Source organism: Musa acuminata, unplaced genomic scaffold, assembly GCF_036884655.1.
Source record: "Musa acuminata AAA Group cultivar baxijiao unplaced genomic scaffold, Cavendish_Baxijiao_AAA HiC_scaffold_1138, whole genome shotgun sequence".
NCBI lineage: Eukaryota > Viridiplantae > Streptophyta > Magnoliopsida > Zingiberales > Musaceae > Musa > Musa acuminata.
This window is the reverse complement of record NW_027021350.1, coordinates 4,094,377-4,114,978: the sequence shown is the minus strand read 5'-3', so window position 1 is coordinate 4,114,978 and position 20,602 is coordinate 4,094,377. Positions and strand designations below refer to the sequence as shown.

Here is a 20,602-nt window from a genome sequence, read left to right as displayed (position 1 = left end):
TTTAGTGTTGAAAGGTCCTTCAAGATTGCAGGAATCGCAATCTTCATTAGCATGAGAAAGAGTTCAAAACTCGAATTATTTATGAACAATGTGATGAATGCTAAAATAGACTTTAAATCAAAACTATCTGTACTCCTCCAAAACTCCCAAAGTATCCTGAAAATATTTTTGAGTCACCTAGTTTTCCATAAAAACTATATAGTCCAGTCATAGAAGAAGCTATAGAAAATCACAACATTAGCAAGTTCAACCGTCACAAGAAGTCTTTGTCAGTCCGGATGATATGATCAAACTGCATGTCATCACAAAAAAAGAACATACCCAATGCACAAGACTACCACCAATACGGAGAGTGGGGGAGAGTTAATGTATACAGCCTTACATTTAAATATTTAAATAGACTATTTTCGTGACTCAAATCCTAATCTCTTAGGTCGCAAAAGAGCATCCTTAATATTGTACCGAGGCCTACCCTCTTTAACGCCAAAAGAAAATTACAGCAGAGAAAAATGACATTCGAAAACAAGAAAATAATCAAAGAGTATTTTGTCTACTGAAATAAAGGCATTAGTTAAAGAGTCGGGAAAAACCCACTACCAGTCATATAAGCCTAATTCTGAGCAGTTAATTCCATCTTGGATATCTTCTTAACCTTCTGAGTGAGCTTACTTATGACATCTATGATCGTCAACTTCTTTTGCATCCTAAACCGGACAGCCAATTCAGTTGAATAGGATATAGCAGTCTTTAAGATGGACTCATCCTGCATTATTTTTGTGGGAAAGGATTCTAGTGCAACAACACAGAGAGCAATCACAGTTCGGAGAGCTGCAACCTCGGTGGACATTCCCAAAGGAGCTTCCTCTGATAACGACATGAGAGTGTCCAAATCGTGCCTTTGAACTGTTTCTTTGTTACTTGAGAGCAGTACTCTTAGGGCAGCCAACAAGCGGCCATCAACCAATCCAGGGCCACCTAAAGTCACCTGAAAGAAACAAAAGAAATAAATTTCAGAAAGATCTGGAAATCGAGAATTTCCTGAAATATTTCTAAAAGAAACATATTTTAAGAAAATAGTTACAGTTTGAAAAGCCCCTTACCTTTTATGACCATTAGCATCCCTGCAAATGATAGCACAGAAACTATGTACAGGGAACTATACAATTTTATGAATGATCGTCAGTAACCAACAACTCCAAAAAGGCACTATTCAGCATGTCCAGGAGGTACAATGAATCTAGCATATCAAGTTAAAATAGATCATAAAAGAATGTTCTCATGTGTATCTAAGTCACTGAATCAAACTTCAGTATTTTGAGTGATTATTTATGAAATATGCTCTTACTTCCAACGTTGTAATCCACAGAAAACCCTGCTTGTAACATATCAAGAAGTACTTCCAACCAGGACTTGGCCCAGTGATTTGGTCCCCTCTTCATTTTGAAGATGTTCTATATCTGAATCCTTGTGGGGGCAGTGCTCGAATATTTAACACAATTAGTTCTCATGGTTGGATCCCCTCTCCATTATTCCCAAATGAAATCATAAGAGAGCACCAAATACTTGAACACTGCCTCTTTCTCCAAATAATGGATAGCTTTCTTCAATCACCAAATTATCTAATGCTCATAGGACTAAAGTTGTCAGTTTACCTCCAACATGTTATATTCATTCTCATTGATGATGGATTCCAGCCAATCTAATCTGATGACCCTATTCAGCCTGATCCCAATGCCCAAGTCTAGTGTTAACCTTATTCCTTGTAGCTTGCCCATGTCATTCTAGTCCTAAAATTCTTAGAACCATCTCCTGCACTCCCTCCACTTTATGCTGATTAACTTGTGCTGTAGAAAATATTTTTACAAAGCTTCTGTTCCACAATCTTCTTAAATTTCCGTGTTCAAATGTAATATTTGGAAATTGTCATTGAGGCTGTAAATTCATGAGTTGAGAAGGAAAACCTTGAGAAGAGCCTCATCTCCCCGTAAATTTAGGCGAGATAGTATGTCCTGCTGCCAGTCAGATGGAGACAAAAAGCTGGAAGAAGAAACTCCAGCTGCTAAACTAGCAGCATCAAGAAGAGCCTCATCATACTTCAGTTCTACATGATCATGTGGATTTGATGGAATCACAAAACCATAATCCAGAAGGAAAAAATCATTGCTTAAACTGCCATAATTGAGCAAGACATGTGTATCCTGCTTAATTTGCGTATCTGCTACAACCTGCTTGTTTGATATAAACAAAACATAAGCCTAAAACTATGGAACTATGGAAGATAATGAGCAGAACTTTATTAACTCAGTAGACGGTCCACACAAAAAACTAGCATAAACACATGCCAATATTGAGGTTGCATCCCAACATGGATAATGAGGTATAAAGATGTTTGTCGATCAATACATGTAAAGAAAATAATGCATTGTCAAATTAATTTGGAATTACAATGGAAGTAAATCCAACATATGTGTTATTGCATATAGAAATCCTTACATTCAAATGTGAATGGTCACCTAACAACTGATGTCTCAAATAGTGTGATTATGGCAGTTAACAATACCAAAAAAATAGCACGTAAAATCTTCCTTCGTCTTATCAAATCTTAATGTTTGTATGCAAGATCAGGAAAAGAAAAAAATATGGAAAAGCATATAAAAATAAGCAAATTGCTTCAAGCAACATTTAAAAAAATTTCAGTATGCCAGCTTAATAATGTTATTGCAACACCTAGTAACTTACAGTAGACATGAAGGATTTGCTATAAATTCAATATAAGAATGCCATTGAAATGAGTAATACTGCCTCGGCTTTGGGACCTGTGTGCCCGATAATTTGAGCATGCATGAAATAAACATTGCTCTTTATGCATCAATAAGGGATTTTAACAATACAGAAAGCCAGATTAATGACATAAAGATACAAAACAATAATGTAGTGACACAAGAAGAAAGAAAATACTTTGCAATGTTAGGGTTACAACACAGTGTGAGTCAGATTAATAGATTTTTGTCAAAATCAGAAATTTGCCTGCAAACCAGTGGAAACTAGTTTCCAGGCAAATTATGATTTGGACAACAAATTCAACTTTAGTCTGGAAGTCCATGCGAATGCAGAAACCAATGTCATGATGGTCGTTGTTTTCATCCAATTGACCACTAATTCATGGGCAAATAAATTGAGGCATTCGCGGTAACTGTTGTTGGGTCATTGGCACAGATGAAGGTAAATACCACCCTAGATGACAATTCTAGTCGAGATGTCTTAAATCTAGAAAGCAAATAAGGCATATAATCGTCTACTTGATTGATTTTGTCACAAGAATTTGAGGTTCGATAAAGAATTTTCAAGCTAAAGGAAAAGAGAAGAACATGGTAACAGGAAGGAGTACAACACTGAATAGTTCTAAAATAATGGTTCCGCAAGAGTTCTTATGGTATGAATCCAGAAGACAAAAGAAAAAGACTAAAATAAGCAGAGGGAAAATGGACAAAAAAGATAACTTATAATTCAGTTCGAAAGCAGAAATACACCAAAAATGGCCTCAAACCGGTAGATGACATGGCATCACATGAAGGGAGATTTGCAACTATTTTCATTTACAATATCCAACTTTTATTTATATTATAGAACAAGCACTAGGCTTTAGAGAAATTTATCTGCATGGATTGTAAGGCATACATGGCATCATTAAGGCAAAGATTACAAGTATAATTTCATTAACCCATCATAAGCATGATCTGAACTTATACATATATATTCACTCTCTCTCTCTCTCTCTCTCTCTCTCTCTCTCTCTCTCTCTCTCTCTCTCTCTCTCTCTCTCTCTATATATATATATATATATATATATATATATATATATATATATATATATATATATATATATATATATATATATATATATATATATATATATATATATATATGATTACTCCTGCATCCCAACCACAGACAAGTTTATTCATTCATTCACATACTCAAGCTCATGGACATGTGTGCACAAAGGTTGTTGCCTATTGAGAGTGGATAAAAACAAAAAGACAATAAATATATAACTAAATCTCAATATGAAATGAAAAAAAGAAAAGCAGAAAGACTTCTTGAGAGAGAACAGCAGGCATAAGACAGACGAAACAAAGAAACTAATGATCATTGATGCATTACTGGTTCAACCAATGAGCTTGTACAAAAATGAATATCCAATAGAAGAACCTTACTGAAGTATAGAACACCAGAAGAACTTGCCTTTATTGACATGTTCTGGCTGTTCATGTTTTGCTCTTGAACAATTCGAGCATTAGGAGCAAAACTGTGATTGCACATATCAATGACCGGAAGCAGCATAGGGATGTTTTTATGCTTGTCACTGTAAAGAATTTCACCATACAACTGGAATGCTCGAGAAGAAACTGCTGACATTGCCCAGCCAAGTGAAGATGAATTTACATCTTGACCTCCAAAGGGATGATTTCTCAAGGAAACATTGTCAAGAATAGTTTTTATCTCTTTCTCAAACTCAAGAAGAAAACGACATCTCTTATTTACCTGGAACAGTATAGAACATGTTTATGAGATAGTATATTGACATATATTTTAAACCTGACTGACCAGAATATATATATATATCCAATACCTGATGTATTAGTGGAGCATAGTGCAAGTTCTTTATGTCGTCCCCCGAAAAGAAAATAGGTATACAAAAAGTTTCTGGCAAATTGCTGATATATGGCCACCAAAAGGAACGGGTGGTTGCCCTTTCTTGAAGAAGTTTCAAGCCCAACCTCATCGCCCACAGTTCGTCTGTCACATGCTCCCACAGGGTCCAATTTACTCCTTACTAAATATCAGTATAGCCAAATTTGCAAAATAAGAGTCACAGGCTAAATCAAACAAGAAAAATTTAAGCACCACCAAAAGTATGCATCATGCAATTACTTGCTACTGCTGCTGCTTTTTTTCCTCTCAAGTCAAACTATAAACCATCTAATGTAACGTGTAAGACGTGGTAGACTGTGGAAAAAGCTACAAGTCCTCATTGAATTTGGAAATTATATGAAATGAGGCAAATCCTTAAGCTACAGAAGATATGCATTTAATGCAGCATGAAGGAATTTAAGTCAATGCTAGTTGCAAGGATCATCCTAGTTCAGAGTCACATAGAAAGAGGAAGCATGAGCCTTGAGATTGTTGTTTGAAAGATAGAAATAGTGTTCCTTTGCTTTCTTTTTCATATACCACGGTTTCTTGTATATTTTTTCTTAGTAAACTAGAAATCTAGCCACCTTAACTGAGATCATCTTGGTCACCACTAAAAGGCATCTTTGTCGTTAATACAGGAAGATGAACCGTAGAAGTAAGCAAGGTTCTAAAGTCTAGTTCCCAAAACAGTTATAACTAGGCTTACAACTGCTTCTCAATAATCTGGTAGTTTATTGACGCCAAGGTTTAAACTTTAAAGAATCAGTCATACCAACCGCTATGCAAACCACTAGTTTTCATAGGCTTACCACCCAGTATAATTATCCAGTGGTTTAAATAGGCACTCGAGCACTCGCCTAGGTACTCGGGCAAGGCCTGATGTGAGGTGAGGCCCAAGTGCCTCAAGGGTGGACCAAGCGACGCGCTTTAGTGGTGCCTCCTGGCCGCTCGCCTGAACCTAGGCATCGAGCGCCTTGGGTGAGCACCTGGTTCAAATGAAGCAACTGAACCAGACTTTTACGTTTCGTTCGGTTCAACAACGGCTAGTTGGGTCGATTGAACTAACTAGCCAGTTTCTTTCCTGCAAAAGCCACCCCCCGCACCCTCGAGCGACCCCGAGCCATCAACCCTAGCACAGCTTCTGCCTCCGCCGACGACGCTTTCTGTCGCTACCTTCGCTGTAGACACAGCGGACCGAGGCTTCCTCTCTCGCCGACGAACAAGTCTGATGGCCTAGCCTTCGTCCGCAGCTTCCTTCCACCGTTGTTGCTTCCGTGTGTAGCTCCTTCCACCGTCGAGGGAGAGGACCACAGCTTCCTCCACCACCAACAGACACCTCTGAAGCTTCCTCCGCCCATGATGTCGTCGTCCGCAATTGCCGCCGTTGTTGTTGCTGTTGTTAGTAGCTTTCACCGTTACTGTCATCCGCAGCTTCCTCCGCTGTTGCCACTGTCGGTGAATTTTTCTCTCCATCTTAACAATTCTTTTCTCCCCCTCTAACTACTGTTAATAGTAGTTTAATGTCATATTTTTATTTATATAATCATATTTATCAATTATATTATATATTTTTTATATTTAAATATTTCATAGCGTCTTGCTATGCTCGGGCAAGCACCTAGAACCTCGAGCATTTTGGGACCTTAGCGCCTAGTGCTTTTTAAATCACTATAATTATCTTACTAACATATAGTTTGATGCAAGGATTTTAATTTCGAATAATAGCGCCCGTACCGAGCGATACGTACCGGTCCGTTGGTAGACCGATACACGAACCACCCACTGTCGGGCGGTAGTGTTGATTGGGGTTGTTTTCGCTCCGTTATCACCCTAAATCAGCCGTCACTGCCTGCTACCGAATGGTATTAGCAGAGGGAGAAGAAAAGAGAAAACCTAAAGATTCGGCGCCACTCTCCCTCGACGATCTCGATCCGTCGCTACCTTCCCCCAAACGCCGTACATGATGTCACCTCCTCGTTTAAGGCAACGAGGCCTCGGCGTCATCGGCGACTTCTGCTCATCCGCGCGGGGAGAGAAGAAGCCTCGACGACGCCTTGGCGACATCGGGGGGGAGAAGCAGTTTCTTCTCCCCACGCAGGCAGAAGGAACGAGGCGTTTTTTTTTTTTTTTTACTTTTTTGCGCAGGGAGAAGAAACCCTCCCCATGCGGGTTTCTTCTCCCCATGCAGGCAGAAACCGAACGACGTCGTCTTTCTTTTTTTTTCCACACGGGAAGAAGGAAACAGTTTCTTCTCCCTACGCAGGCAGAAACCGAGCGACGTCGCCTTTCTTTTTCCCTTCTCTTTTTTTTTGCCCGGAGAGAAGGAAACGGTTTCTTCTCCCCACGCAGGCAGAAACCGAGCGACGTCGCCGAGCGCAGGGAGAAGGAAACCTCCTCCTTACGTGCGGGCAGAGTGCGGGGAGAAGGAAACCTCCTCCTCACGCGAGCAGAGAGCGATATACCAAAACGTACCGCTTAGTATACTTATATCATATCGTACCGAGCTGAGTTCGAAATACCGGTACAATACAAAATTATGAATCTTGGTCTGATGTAATTGTTAAAACTGCAAGGCTTCATACTTAATACCCTTATCATTTTTTTCCTAGTTTTAATAGCTATTTATTATTTCTTTCTTTCCACTCTCTCTCCCCACCAACTTTCTTTCTCTCTTTCATGTGATCTCTCTCCTCTCGTCTGCCTCCACCCTACTGTCTACCAAGGTTAGCGAAAGTTCTTTATGGGAGAGAACTCGCAAGAGAAAGCAGAGTCTCGGATCGACATGATGGGTTCTTGGGTTGACCGACTGGTGAAAAATACTAAGGAGTCCATGCAGCATCTGCAAGACATCATGGCGGATCTCACGATGAGAACTCACAAGGGTTCTACACGAGGGAAGGGGCAACACGCACGTTGCTTTGCCATCTCAAAGCAACCAAGCTGAATTGCTATGGGTGCAAGAGACACAAAGGAGGTTGAGAACTTCCTTTTCAATAATGGAATAGTATTTCAAAGCAACAAGTTCGGTAGGATCATCGTCGATGGTCGCAATTGCTGTCTGTAGATTTTGGTTATTCTTCTTTCACTTTTTCGAGAAATCTCGGTGAACCATTTGCAACTACTCCCTTATATGTCTTGTCTTACAATTTTATAGTGATCCCAAAAGACATCACTTCTCTTCGAGGAAGAAGCATTCTTACTATTCTTAAGACTTTTTCTTGGCTTTCAAGCAGCCCTCTTTGTCCTTCTCAGTAGTCCTCTTATTGTAGATTCTGATCTTCCTTTCGATCATTATAGTTATCTTACTAGTGCTTGAGATGTCATGAACCTTGAAGAGGCTCAATAGGGTGTTCATCTAGGCATGCAAACCAATGGTAAACTTTATCACCATCGAATGGCTATCAGGAGAGATTCCGAGTGTCATAGCTTGTCGTCAAAAACTAATGGTGTAGTCTTTGCCCAGATTGGTGTCATCCTTGGCGTAAGTTATGTCATCTTTTCCACTAATCTTTGAGGTAGACAATCGGGTAGAATTCTTGTCGGACGAGTCTTTTAAATTGCCCTCATATCATCTTTTCATCTTTGTAGCCTCACAGGTAGGTGTTCCACCATGCTAGAGCATCGTCTGTCAACTTGAGTTGCTCAAGCATGACTTTGTCTTCGCTACTATATCCCTATAGGGTAAAGTAGTGTCAAGTTGATCGAGCCATGCATCTAACATCTCTATGTTGCTGGAGTCATTGTAGGTGGGAATATCAATCCAGGCCTCAACTCGAAACGGTTGAAACCTTATCTTTGCCATCGGTTTTACAATGTCATCGTCGTCATCGCAGTGCATCTTTGGCAAACCAATTTTGGTATTTGACGGAAGATAGCTCCTTCCTCTTTGCTACACCACGCTTATCTACATCTTTTGTTATTGTGTTAGCTTAGGATCGGATCCAACCCCACATCCTCCATCTTTTGCATGAGTGATACGACTTCAGCATCAAGATCTAATGATGCTATTAGAGACCTTTCTGCCATCGTGTTGTCTCTTTTCTTCGATAATCGATGTTGCATCTCCAACTCGTGAAGTTCTTCACCTGAATTTTTATATTCTTGCTTGGTGGTAACTTTTCATTAATGACAATCAACGCTTTGATACCACATGAACTGTTTGGGGAAGGACTCAATGATCAAATCCTTCAAGTGAATTTATGCCTTATGGGAGGGTTGATAGGGACATTGGAATAAGAGAAATATGAAAGAGAAAAAGGATCGAGATTGCTTTTTGATAAAGGAATACCTAATCATGCAATTGCATAGAATTCGTCAGCAACAAGCTCTAACTTCTTGAGCATAATTCGAACATCTTGAGCATGCAAGCTCATCTTCTTAAGGCTTCGCTCTTGTCATCATCTCTCTCCTCTTTTTCCTCTTCTTCCAAGGGTTGCCAACCACCCTTATAGTTGTGAAGAGGGAAGACTCCTAACTAGAGGACTCTCAATCAGAGTCTTAACTCTTAGTCCCACGTAGGGACTCATAGACTTTTAATAACTAGAGGACTTTCATTAGAGTTCAACTCTTAGTCCCATGCAAGGGACTCCTAGACTCATAATTAGTGAGGTCTTCTCAATACAAGTCCAACTCATGGTGATTGCAGGGACCAAATTGGATCTAGTGCTCCTTGGTCGAACTTGAGTCTTAGTACAGGCCAAACTTGGATTTGAGCTCGGTTGATTATCCATAATCACCACAAGCCTTTGAATTTTGCCACCCCTTTGACCTTGTATTCCGGATAACGAGCCTCCTCAACATTGACTGCACGATGAGGCACTTCACTATATGTTGGAGGGAGGTGATGGTAGCTTGCACACCATCTCGCAATAACATTGTCGATCGACCCGAGCATCCTCTACAACACGCTTCTCCACCTCCTATTGCTTCTCAAGTTTCCCGCTTATGGTACCAAGACACTTCGACCATGTTACTCTGGAGTTCATCATGCTCCGTTATCAGAGCTGACATGGCAGTCAAAGACTCAAAGCATCCTAGGCTCGGTCTACAGTCATAGTGGTAGATCTACAAAGAGTGCAATGAGAAGTAATCAAATCAAAACCCAAATTAATATTAAATAAAGTAATCAACGTTGACAAGGCGATCAAAGCATCCTAGGTTCAGTCTGGAGTTAGTGGTAGCTATGCAAAGAGTGCAATGAGAAGTAATCAAATTAAAACCTAAATGAATATTGAATAAAGTAATAATTAAGGGTTCGACCATTTACCAAGATCATGCTAAAAATTCATGTGCTTTGGCGAGAAGGGTCTCGATCAACTTGGTACCAAGACTCTTCAACAAACTTAGGTGCATGATGCCTTAGTTCCACTGTGTCGCCTATCGCTATACGTCCCATCGTCAACTTTCTACTATAAGCTTCCAATTAAATTGGAGGGGACCCTCTCCAACATCAGACCAACTCGGCATCATCATGCAGAGAAATGAAGTTTGCTCAATAGGGCCATAGCCCAAACACTAGGATCGATGGGCCGCCTAGCTGATCTGATGCAGCAGTTGGTCTTTGCTCTTCCTACTATCGTCGCTCCCGTTGTTGTTATTGTTGTGGTTGTAGTAGTGCGAAAGAAGTTGGGAGCTCAAGATCCTTCGCCATAATTGAGGGAGTAACTTGTACCCCGATGGTGGAGAGAGGGAGGTGCGACACTTGTTCAATAAGTTAAGGTTCTTCATTTTGCCTCTAGCACAGAGGGGTTCTCAATGCAAGGCTCAAGATTGAACATCTAGAGACGCTTGATCCCTCCGTTGTTCCCAAGTTGCTTGTTCTCCTTGGTGGGAGGATCAAGAGGGTCCAACATGCTTGACTCTCTTTTCACGCTTATTGATGGCTCGATATAGGCTATTCTAGAGATCCATGTTTGTTCAAAATGATGAAGGTTCAAACTTGAATCCAAACGAAAGAAAGGCAGAAAAAAAGGGTGTGCATACCCACCCGCGACACAGGAGTTAGCTCTATGACCACATGCCACTGCTCACTCATCTGCAGCAAGGCAGTGGACTTAGACAATGCAAGAGCATTGCTTCTCAAAATGCTCCTTCTCAGCTCTCATACAACCTCGAAAGCACTAGCAAACCTTCGGGTGGCCCAAGACAGGCTAAAAGGCCACCCATCCTCGAAGCAATATAGAAGAACCTCCCTATCCAACCCTTATTGGAATTAGGAGCCCCTTGGACTTTGTTGTCGCTTTGGGCAACGAGGAAGTTAACCATCTAAAGCAAATGTTGTAGCACGAATGCAATATCAACACTTCCAACAAAGGAAGCAAGATAGCACTAAGAGTTCAATGCACTGGGCTCGAGAAATCTTCCAAAACTGAAAGACTTCCAAGAAAGAGTGGAGGGCAATTAGGGTCCCACCTTCGGTGTGCTCGTGTATATGCAAAAGTAATGATTCGACGAATGGGACAAAGCTCGTACTCGGCCAAAATATGAAACACCAACCCAATATTCTCTAAATTTGAGACACTTATGCACGAGTAGGAGTTAAGAAGTCTGCCCAGCCAACATCGAGAGGAGGCAATAGGATCGACGACTGGTATAAAAGTCCCAATCAAGAAGAAGAGGAAGACATTTCAGGTCATCAAAAGTGGGGTTCTAAATCCACATAGTATTATTAGCTTGAACACAAAGCGACAAAGGTAAATTATGTGAATGGCACAAGCTATCGCGGACTATGTCGACACCAACACAAGTCAAACCGATCGTAAAGAGGATTCTCGACACCAAGGTGTGATCAAATCGGCCATGAAGCATCCTATAGTTACAACATGACCGAGTTGGCCATAAAACGCCTAACGACGATAAAAGGCCTTATGACAACACTACCTAATTGACCATAAAGCATCGTACAATTATAGCATGGTTGAATCAACCATAAAGCACCACATGGACAGCAGTTGACACATCATCCCTATCTAACTGACACCATGCTAACACATCATATTCACTTGGCCGAAATGTTGACCCCATTCAGCCGACATATGTAGGATCAAAACCTACAGGGTAGATAGCATAGCGCCAACAAGGAGATCAACTTAGCTCCATGTGGTATGCCATAGTTGTGTAGTCGTTACTCCATATCACCAAGTTTGACACAACACAACTCCACAACTTTATATCAATGGCAGAGATTATGGCAGAAATTATTGCTCCGATTACGAGATTTATTTTACCATAATTAGTATATTAGCTGTGTATATATTCTTACTTAAAATAGATTATCAATAATCAATGTATTAGTTATATATATATTCTTACCTAAAATAGATTACACAACAATTCTTATTTAATGGAAAGGATCCTCAAGAGGAAGTCATTCAGCTATTTACTCAAAACTTGTCATAGTATCAGAGCCAGGTTCTCGAATCCATAACTGAATATTCGAATTACTGTCAGCTTTGCTTCTTTCAAAGTTTTCTGGTCTGCTTTCATTTTTCTTATTCTGAGTTGATTAATTTATGATCAACAACTTATGTTTCTCAGTCATGTAATTTCGAGTGCTGGTATATTTGTTGACCCTCACGAGATTAAAGCTGTGATAAAATGGAAGCAACCTTCTAATGTTTTGGAGATTAAAAGCTTCTTGGGTTTGGCTAGATACTATAGAATGTTTGTAGAAGGCTTTTCAAAAATAACAGCACCCTTGATCAGGTTAACACAAAAGAATATAAAGTTCATATGGGATGATAAATATCAACAAAGTTTTCAAGAATTGAAATAGAAATTAACTAGTGCTCCTATCTTGGAGATTTCTTTAACGGGAGAAGGTTTTGTAGTATATAGTGATGTCTTACTACAAGAGCTTGGTTGTGTTCTAATGCAAAATGAGAGGGTAGTTACTTATGCGTCTAGGCAATTAAAGCCTCATGAGAAGAACTATCCTACTCATGATTTAGAGCTAGCAGCCATTATTTTTGCACTGAAAATTTGGAGGCATTATCTCTATAAACAAACTTTTGAAATCTTCACAGATCATAAGAGTCTCAAATACATTTTCACATAGAAAGATTTAAATATGAGACAAAAAAGATGGTTAGAATTTCTAAAGGATTATGATTTTAATATCAACTACAATCCTGGGAAGGCTAATATAGTTGCTAATGACTTAAGCAGAAATACCTCCAGTCTTGCAGCCTATATGAATATTCAAAGAAATCCAATGATGACAGAGTTGGCATACTTAAAACTTAAACTTTTATCGGAGACAAATAAAGGTTTTCTTGCATGTCTAATGGAACAATTATATTTGGTAGAAAAGGTTAAAGAATATCAGAAGGAAGATGTATATCTTCAAATGATAATTAAGGACATAGCTCAAGGATCTAGACCTGAATTCCTCCAAGCCGAAGATGGTTCTATTACATTCCACAATCGACTTTGTGTTCCCGAAAGCCATCAAGTAAAGATGCAGTTATTGGAGGAGGCATACAGATCAAAATTCAATATCCATCTCGGGACTACCAAGATGTATCAGGATTTACACCAAAACTACTGGTGGCATGGTATGAAGAGAGATATAGTATAATTTGTTTCTAAACGTCTAATATGCCAACAGGTGAAGGCAGAACATCAAGTACTTACGGAAAAATTATAAAGGATTTCGATTCCTGAATGGAAATGGGAGCAAGTCACTATGGATTTTGTGACAGGATTACCCAAGACTACGAAAGGATATGACAGAATTTGGATAGTAGCAGACAAACTCACTAAATCTGCTCACTTCCTCCCTGTTAACAAGAAGTATTCATTGGATAAACTAGCAAGCTTATATATTAAAGAGATTATTCGATATCATGAGGTACTAGTTAGCATTATCTCAGATAGAGCTCAAGGTTCACCTTTAAGTTTTGGGGAAGTCTACAAAAATCTTTGGGCACACAGTTAAAGTTTAGTACAGTTTTTTACCTCCAAACTAATGGCTAATCTGAAAGGACAATACAAACTCTTGAAGACCTCTTAAGAGCATGTGCTTTGGACTTTGGTGAGAGTTAGGATATACACTTGTACCTAATTGAGTTTTCTTATAATAATACTTACTACTCTAGTATACAGATGGCCTCATTTGAAGCTCTTTATGGAAGAAAGTGCAGATAACCTGTATACTGGGATGAGGTAGGAGAACGGAAGCTTTTGGGACCTCAATTAATTCAAAAGATACTGATAATGTTCGAATTATACGCCAAAGATTATTAACAGCTCAAAATCGTTAGAAAAGTTATGCATATCGAAGGCGAAAAGATCTAGAGTTCAAAGTTGGTGAGTATATCTTCTTGAAAGTATCACCAACCGAGGGAGTTATGAGGTTTGGTCAAAGGGGAAAGTGAGCCCCTAGATTCATTGGCCCATTTGAGATCTTACAAAAGGTTGAGCCTGTGACGTACAGATTGGCATTGCCCCCGGTTTTGGCTAACATCCATGATGTATTTCACGTGTCTATGCTTCGAAGATACATCAGGGATCCATCACATATCATATCTTACCAACCTCTACAACTAAGAGATGATGCCACTTTTGTGGAACAACCAACCCAGATCTTGGAAAGGAAAGAACATATTCTCAGGAATAAAATTATACATTTGGTAAACATTTATTGACAACACCATTCAGACTAAGAGACAACGTGGGAAAGAGAAGAAGATATGCAAGAGTAGTATCCTCATCTATTCTATTAAGGTAAGCTAAATTTAGAGACCAAATTTCCTTTATGACGGGAGAAATATAATCAAATCAAATATTTAACTTTTATTTCCTTACTTGTCATTGTAATTTATGAAATATTAATCTTATTTTCTTGTTTATCATTGCGAATTAGGAAATGACTATTAAGCATTTCAAATAGGGTAATATCATATTTGTTAGTATATTAAATAAAAATACTTCATATTAAATAAATAAAAATTTTAAGAAAATTTTCCTTTAATAGAGGCTCACCTCATCCGATTTAAGGAGAGGAATTTCTCGCTTTCGTTCCTCACCTAGCTGAACCCAACAGCAAGAGGAATGAAGAGTTACATCCTGTTGAGGATAGATAAGTTTCCCTACCTTTCTTGAAAATAAAAGTTCTTATTTTGAATCCTTAAATGTTGAAATTTTTGTAGTTTGAAAATATTTATCAATCCTTTTAATGTCAAAATATTTATTATTGGATTAAAATATATTGTCTGAAGTTTTTAAGGATTCTTCAATCCTTTTTAAATGTTTTTATATTGGATTTAAACTTATTGAAATTATACATATTTTATGTTTTGAATACATGATATCTGATTTTTCATATTTGGATTAAGAATGTTATTTCCTCGTATTGCAGTTTATATTTTAATCATATCTGGATTAAAATATACAATGAGTAGTTTAAAAATTATATATTTCTTAATCCTTTAAATGTTAAAATTTTTATTGTTAGATTATAATATATTATTTAAAAAAAATTTATCCATTTTAAGATTTAGAATTTTATTGTTTGATTAGATCATGTTGAAATTATTCATGTCATATGTATTAAAAGTATGATTTCTAATTCTTATTGAATTAAGAATATCATTTCCTTGCATTCAAGTTTATCTGGTCAATGATATTTTTTAATCTGTTGTTATGTTTTAATGTTTTATTGTTAGTGAATATATGTTGTCATAATTCGATATTGATGAAATTGGATGGAAATAAGGTTAAAACAACCCGCAAACCAGGCCCAACCCATAGGTCAAGCCATAGCCCACTAGCCAAGCGCAGCCAACAGACTAGGCCCAACCCGCGGGTCAAGCCCTAGCCTGTAGGCTAACTCAATCCAACCCAACATGGGCAATCATGTGCGACGCATATGACCAGTCCATAGGTTAAGGTTGGCCCAGCTTGGTGTGATGCATGCACAACTATGTGCAATGCACATGACTAGTATATGGGTTGGCCTAGCCTAGTCCAATATAATGTAATTGTTGGATTTGAGCCCAAACGTTGATTGAACTAAACCGGACCTGATTAGTCTAGATCAATTCAGGGTGATTCCGAATTAGTTTGACTTATTCAGGTCAGTTTAACCTAAATTGAACATAATCTAGTCTAAATTATACTAGTCTATGGTGGTTCTAGACCAGTTAAATAAGGATTAGAGATCGGTTCAGTGAGGTTCTAGTAAATCGAGTTCAATTGAATCGATTGAACTAGGGTTCAAGTCAATTAAGGGTTAATTAGTATTATTTGATATTGACGATGTTTGAAAGAGATATTTTAAATATGTTATTTCATCCCAATATAGACATGACCAGTGTGAGATTATGTTATTTCCCTACCGAGGGCTGGTAGGACGATTCCTTTCGGGGATTAACGGGTTGTTAGACATGACGGCTGGACAGTTCCTACATCCACTGTTGGGAGGAACGTGTCCCCACTTTGGTAGGTGAGGGACACCACTCCATCCGCTGTTGGGAGTGCGATATGAGTTTCCCTTCATCCGTTGTTAAGAGAACACAAACTCATCCCGTAGGATAAAGCCTCTTCATCCATTGTGGGGGAGTGCTCCTTCAGGTATTTGATATACGCCAATGGGATGATTGATTTTTTATCATGTATTCATTTTGACTTGACTTTTAGGGTTCATACTCAGTGTTGCTGAATTTTCTTTGTTTTTGATTTTCAGAGCAGCCTCCCACTAGCACTAAATTGGATTCCAGTAGAGAGCGGGCCTTCCTCTACGGCTAGGTAGAGCTACTTGGATGATTTTTCGAGTTAACATCACTATGTTTACTTTTCTACTTATGATTTGACGAATAAATGAATTGTAATAAATGTTTATAAATGATGAATAAAATGATGTTTATCTACTTTGCTCTAAATATATGGAAATATATGATCCTAAAAAAAAAAAACCAGTGTGTGACATCTTTTTATGGTATCAGAGCCAGATTAAATTATAATATATTATCTGAAAATATATTGGGCCTAGCCTACGGATTGGGCCTAGTCTGCTGACTGAGCATAGCTAGTGGGCAGTGGCCTGACCTATGGGTTGGGCCTGGTTTGCAGACGGTTTTAACCTTATTCTTATTTAATTTCATCAATATCAAATTATGACAATATATATTCACTAACAATAAAACATTAAAACATAACAACAGATTAAAAAATAAGATTGAAAGATAAACTTCAATACAAGAAAATAATATTCTTAATTCAATAAAAATTAAAAATCATACTTTCAATACATATGACATGAATAATTTCAAAATGATCTAATCAAACAATAAAATTCTAAATCTTAAAAGGGATCAAAAATTTTCAGATAATATATTATAATTTAACAATAAAAAATTTTAAAGGATTAAGAAATATTTTTTAAACTACTCATAATATATTTAAATCCAGATAAGATTAAAAGGTAAACTGCAATACGAGGAAATAACATTCTTAATCCAAATATGAAAAATCAAATATCATGTATTCAATACATAATACATATATAATTTCAGTATATTTAAATCCAAAGAAACCTTTAAAGATGATTGAAGAATCCCTTAAAAACTTCATATAATATATTTTAATCCAACAATAAATATTTTGACATTAAAAAGATTGATAAATATTTTCAAACTATAAAAATTTTAACATTTAAGAAATCGAAATAAAAAACTTTTATTTTCAAGAAAAGTAGGAAAACCTATCTCTCCTCAATAAAAATATAACTCCTCGTTTCTCCTATTGCTGGGCTCAATTAGGTGAGGAACGAATGAGAGAAATCCGTCCCCTTGAATAGGAGGAGGTGAGCCTCCGTTAAAGGAATTTTTTTCTTAATTTTCGTATTTATTTAATATGAATTATTTTTATTTAATATACTAACAAATATGATATCATCCTATTTGGAATGCTTAATAGTCATTTCCTAATTCGCAATGACAAACAAGGAAATAAGATTAATATTTCCTCAATTACAATTGCAAGTAAGGAAATAAAAGTTGATTCCTAAATTAAATATTTAATTTTATTACACATTCATTACATAATGATGTAGAAGAATGTGTTATATTTGTATAAATGGGATCTGGTTAAGTTGTCAAAATCTAATATGCAAATATCAAAGACCAACCAGAGAACCATAATAGGTTTCTCATATCCTCTTGCTGAACTTTACCAAATCTATGCAAATTAAAAGAACTATTTCATAATTGCATGAACTTACTCTGAAACCAACAAGAAACATACCCTACATGCTTCCTGTTCTTTTAGTTTTTGATCAATTCCTTAGTTTCCTGACTTTGAATTCCTCACGAATTGGGCACTATTTTTTGAATGGCTTGAAATCAGATTTATACATTTAAAGAATCATGATGACTTTTTCATGAAATTTAATATGGATTTCACGAAACACAATACAACCAACACTCAGTGGGATATGTCAACATATGGAAGATTGAACTTCAACGAACAAAAACATGAAGATAAAAATTTTCTTTCATCCAACAGTTTTCTTGAAAATTCTTTTGGGTCATGTAACTCACTTGGTCCTAGAAATCAAACTTCAGAAATTTCCTGTCCTTTACTGAATGTGCGACGGATGTAGCAGAGATCCATCATAGTATACACCAACCATACATCTCTAAAATCAAACTGCTAATGTACGTAAAAATCCTTACATAGCACATGAAGCTAGGGTCAATCACTTTACCCAAGAAAAGCCTAATTAAAAATGGGAATCAACTTTTTCTCTTCTTACAAAGATCAAAGCAATCAAGTAAACAATGAAGCTACTATGTCTAGTAAAGTGTTTGAATTCATCAATTCATTTAATAGAACAATCTCAAGAGAGAATAGTAAGCAAAATACTACAAAGAAGACAACATGAGAACCAATAAATCAAAAAGAAAAAGACAAAGAGAAGCAAATCCCTAGAAGAAAATGGGACATGTCGGCACCAGAAGAAAAATAAATTCTACAAATAAAAGATAAAGTTAACAGATTTTAGTTCATACAACAGTTTTTTTAAAGATTAATGTGTCATCTAACTCACTTGATCCTATAAACCCAAATTCACAAAATTTCCTGTCTCACTAAAGGTGCTACAAATGTAACTGAGATCCGTCGTGATATATACCATCATCATAAATTTACCTAAGAAAAAGTCAAAAAGCAAACCGGAAACAATTTCATTGTTTTTTTTTCCATTTTAACGATGCCTAAATCAATCAAGAAAACAGTGAAGCTGCTACGACAATCTCAAGAAAGAAGTGTAAGAAAAATACTGCTGACAAGACCACATCAGAACCAATAAAAAAACAATTAAAGAAAAGCAAAATCATGTACCTGGAACCCGGCGAGCCAGTTCCACCAGAGTGGAATGGGGACCATCACAGGCACCATCCGACTCCGGCGACCGGTCGAAGCGAAGGAGCAGGTGGCTAGGGAGGGCGATGAGCTCCGACCCCAGGGGGATCTCATTGGTGGCAACGACGCCGAGACCGTAGGGGTCGCCGTCGGCGATCCGGAGGTTGGGGTGGACGAAGCCCCCCTCCCGGCGGACCCAACGGATCAGGTCGGACGGGTGAGGCACGAGACGAGACGCCGTGGCGGCGGAGGCCGTGGCACGGCACGTCAGCGAGCGGCGGTGAGCCAACGAAGCGGCGGAGGTGGAGACCGCGGTCAGCATCTTGGAAGCCGCCACGGTCACCATTTTGCGGAGTGGAGTGGAGACGAATCGAGCAGTTTGTCGCGAGCGAGAGGGATAGGAAGCGATCGGCTTAAAAATGAGGGAGGAATGAAATGTTGGCCTCGGTGGAACGACTTGAGAATCCAAGTCTCTGTTTACTCGGGCGGATCAGATCGAGTTCGAGACCTACTCGGACTCGAACTCGAACTCGAACTCGGACCAGGATCATAGTTAGTCTTGTAATAATAAGATTCTTTTCGATGATAGTATCTAGAGTCTTCTTTTGATCAATCATTAACTCATCTATAAACAATAATATCTCACTCGGCTCATCATCTAATATTAATAACTTAAAACATTCTATAAGGACTGCTTGAGAATCATCCATCTCTATTAGATACACGATTGAGCTCGAAAGCTCGAATTGTATCCAAGAATGTCGAAAAAAATAATCGTGTGGCTTCTTCTTCGATTATCATTTTCTTGCAAGACATGAGCATTATCATTTTTGAAAACTATATATTATAATATATAGTATGAGAGTACATGTACATATTATGACGTGGGATATAAGAGTACACGTGTATATTATAATGATGTACGATATGGGAGTGCACGTATATGTTATGATATTATGTGTAGAAGTCTATGAATTTGTTATATTTCCTACATGTGCATATAAGCATTTAAATTATTTCGACATAGAATTTTACCTTTTTATTGTGCATATACTATGTTAATCCTCCTGAATGAAAGTATTGTGTTTTCTTACATTAATCCTCCTGAATAAGGTTACTTGAGCTTTAACGAAAAGAAGATTATAAGACAAAAAGTGAAGCTAGTATATAAGTCATGCCCTTATTAGTTAAGGGTGGATAATAAGACAAAAAGAGTGAGGAGGTGGGATAGAGTTGCTTGCTTAATGGACTTTTTAATGGGTTGGGCTCAGCAATAATCGAAATATATTATGCATATTTACTTAATATAGGAGATAAAGCTAGTATATAAGTCATATCATCAGCTTTATTAAGTATTTCATATGGTCCTATATACCAAGGACTTTGCTTATTTTTCTTTCAAAATACATAACTTTTTTCAATGGTATTATCTTTAGAAATATTTTAACCTCCGATCAGAATAAAAATAAGTAAAATAGAAAAATAAAAGAAAAAAAATTAGGAAGTAAAATCTACAAGCTGCCGTCCATCCTCCGCGCTT

The 20,602-nt window shown here is 37.7% G+C and overlaps 1 protein-coding gene across 2 annotated transcripts; it reads right to left on the bottom strand.

Annotated features, from left to right (window-relative positions):
• Nucleotides 1-318: 318 nt before the first annotated feature.
• Nucleotides 319-19,484, bottom strand: LOC135671294 (uncharacterized). 2 transcript variants are annotated; one of them, XM_065179361.1, is made up of 5 exons: nucleotides 19,042-19,484; nucleotides 4,634-4,800; nucleotides 4,246-4,545; nucleotides 1,962-2,225; nucleotides 319-985 (listed from the first exon to the last, which is right to left on the bottom strand). In XM_065179361.1, the coding sequence occupies exons 1-5, from the start codon at nucleotides 19,406-19,408 to the stop codon at nucleotides 611-613; spliced, it is 1,473 nt and encodes a 490-aa protein (XP_065035433.1). In that variant the 5' UTR covers nucleotides 19,409-19,484; the 3' UTR covers nucleotides 319-610. The 2 variants fall into 2 exon arrangements, with proteins under 2 accessions (XP_065035433.1, XP_065035434.1); XM_065179362.1 differs by lacking the exon at nucleotides 1,962-2,225.
• Between the last annotated feature and the right edge of the window lie 1,118 nt (nucleotides 19,485-20,602).

What these genes read in the sequence shown, in the direction of transcription:
- LOC135671294 (XM_065179361.1), bottom strand. Translation starts at nt 19,408, where the DNA reads ATGGTGACCGTGGCGGCTTCCAAGATGCTGACCGCGGTCTCCACCTCC. An exon ending in ACTGGCTCGCCGGGTTCCAG is followed by an intron (nt 4,801 to 19,041) that starts GTACATGATTTT and finishes AGCATGTGACAG; the next exon opens with ACGAACTGTGGGCGATGAGG. An exon ending in GCCAGAACATGTCAATAAAG is followed by an intron (nt 2,226 to 4,245) that starts GCAAGTTCTTCT and finishes TCAAACAAGCAG; the next exon opens with GTTGTAGCAGATACGCAAAT.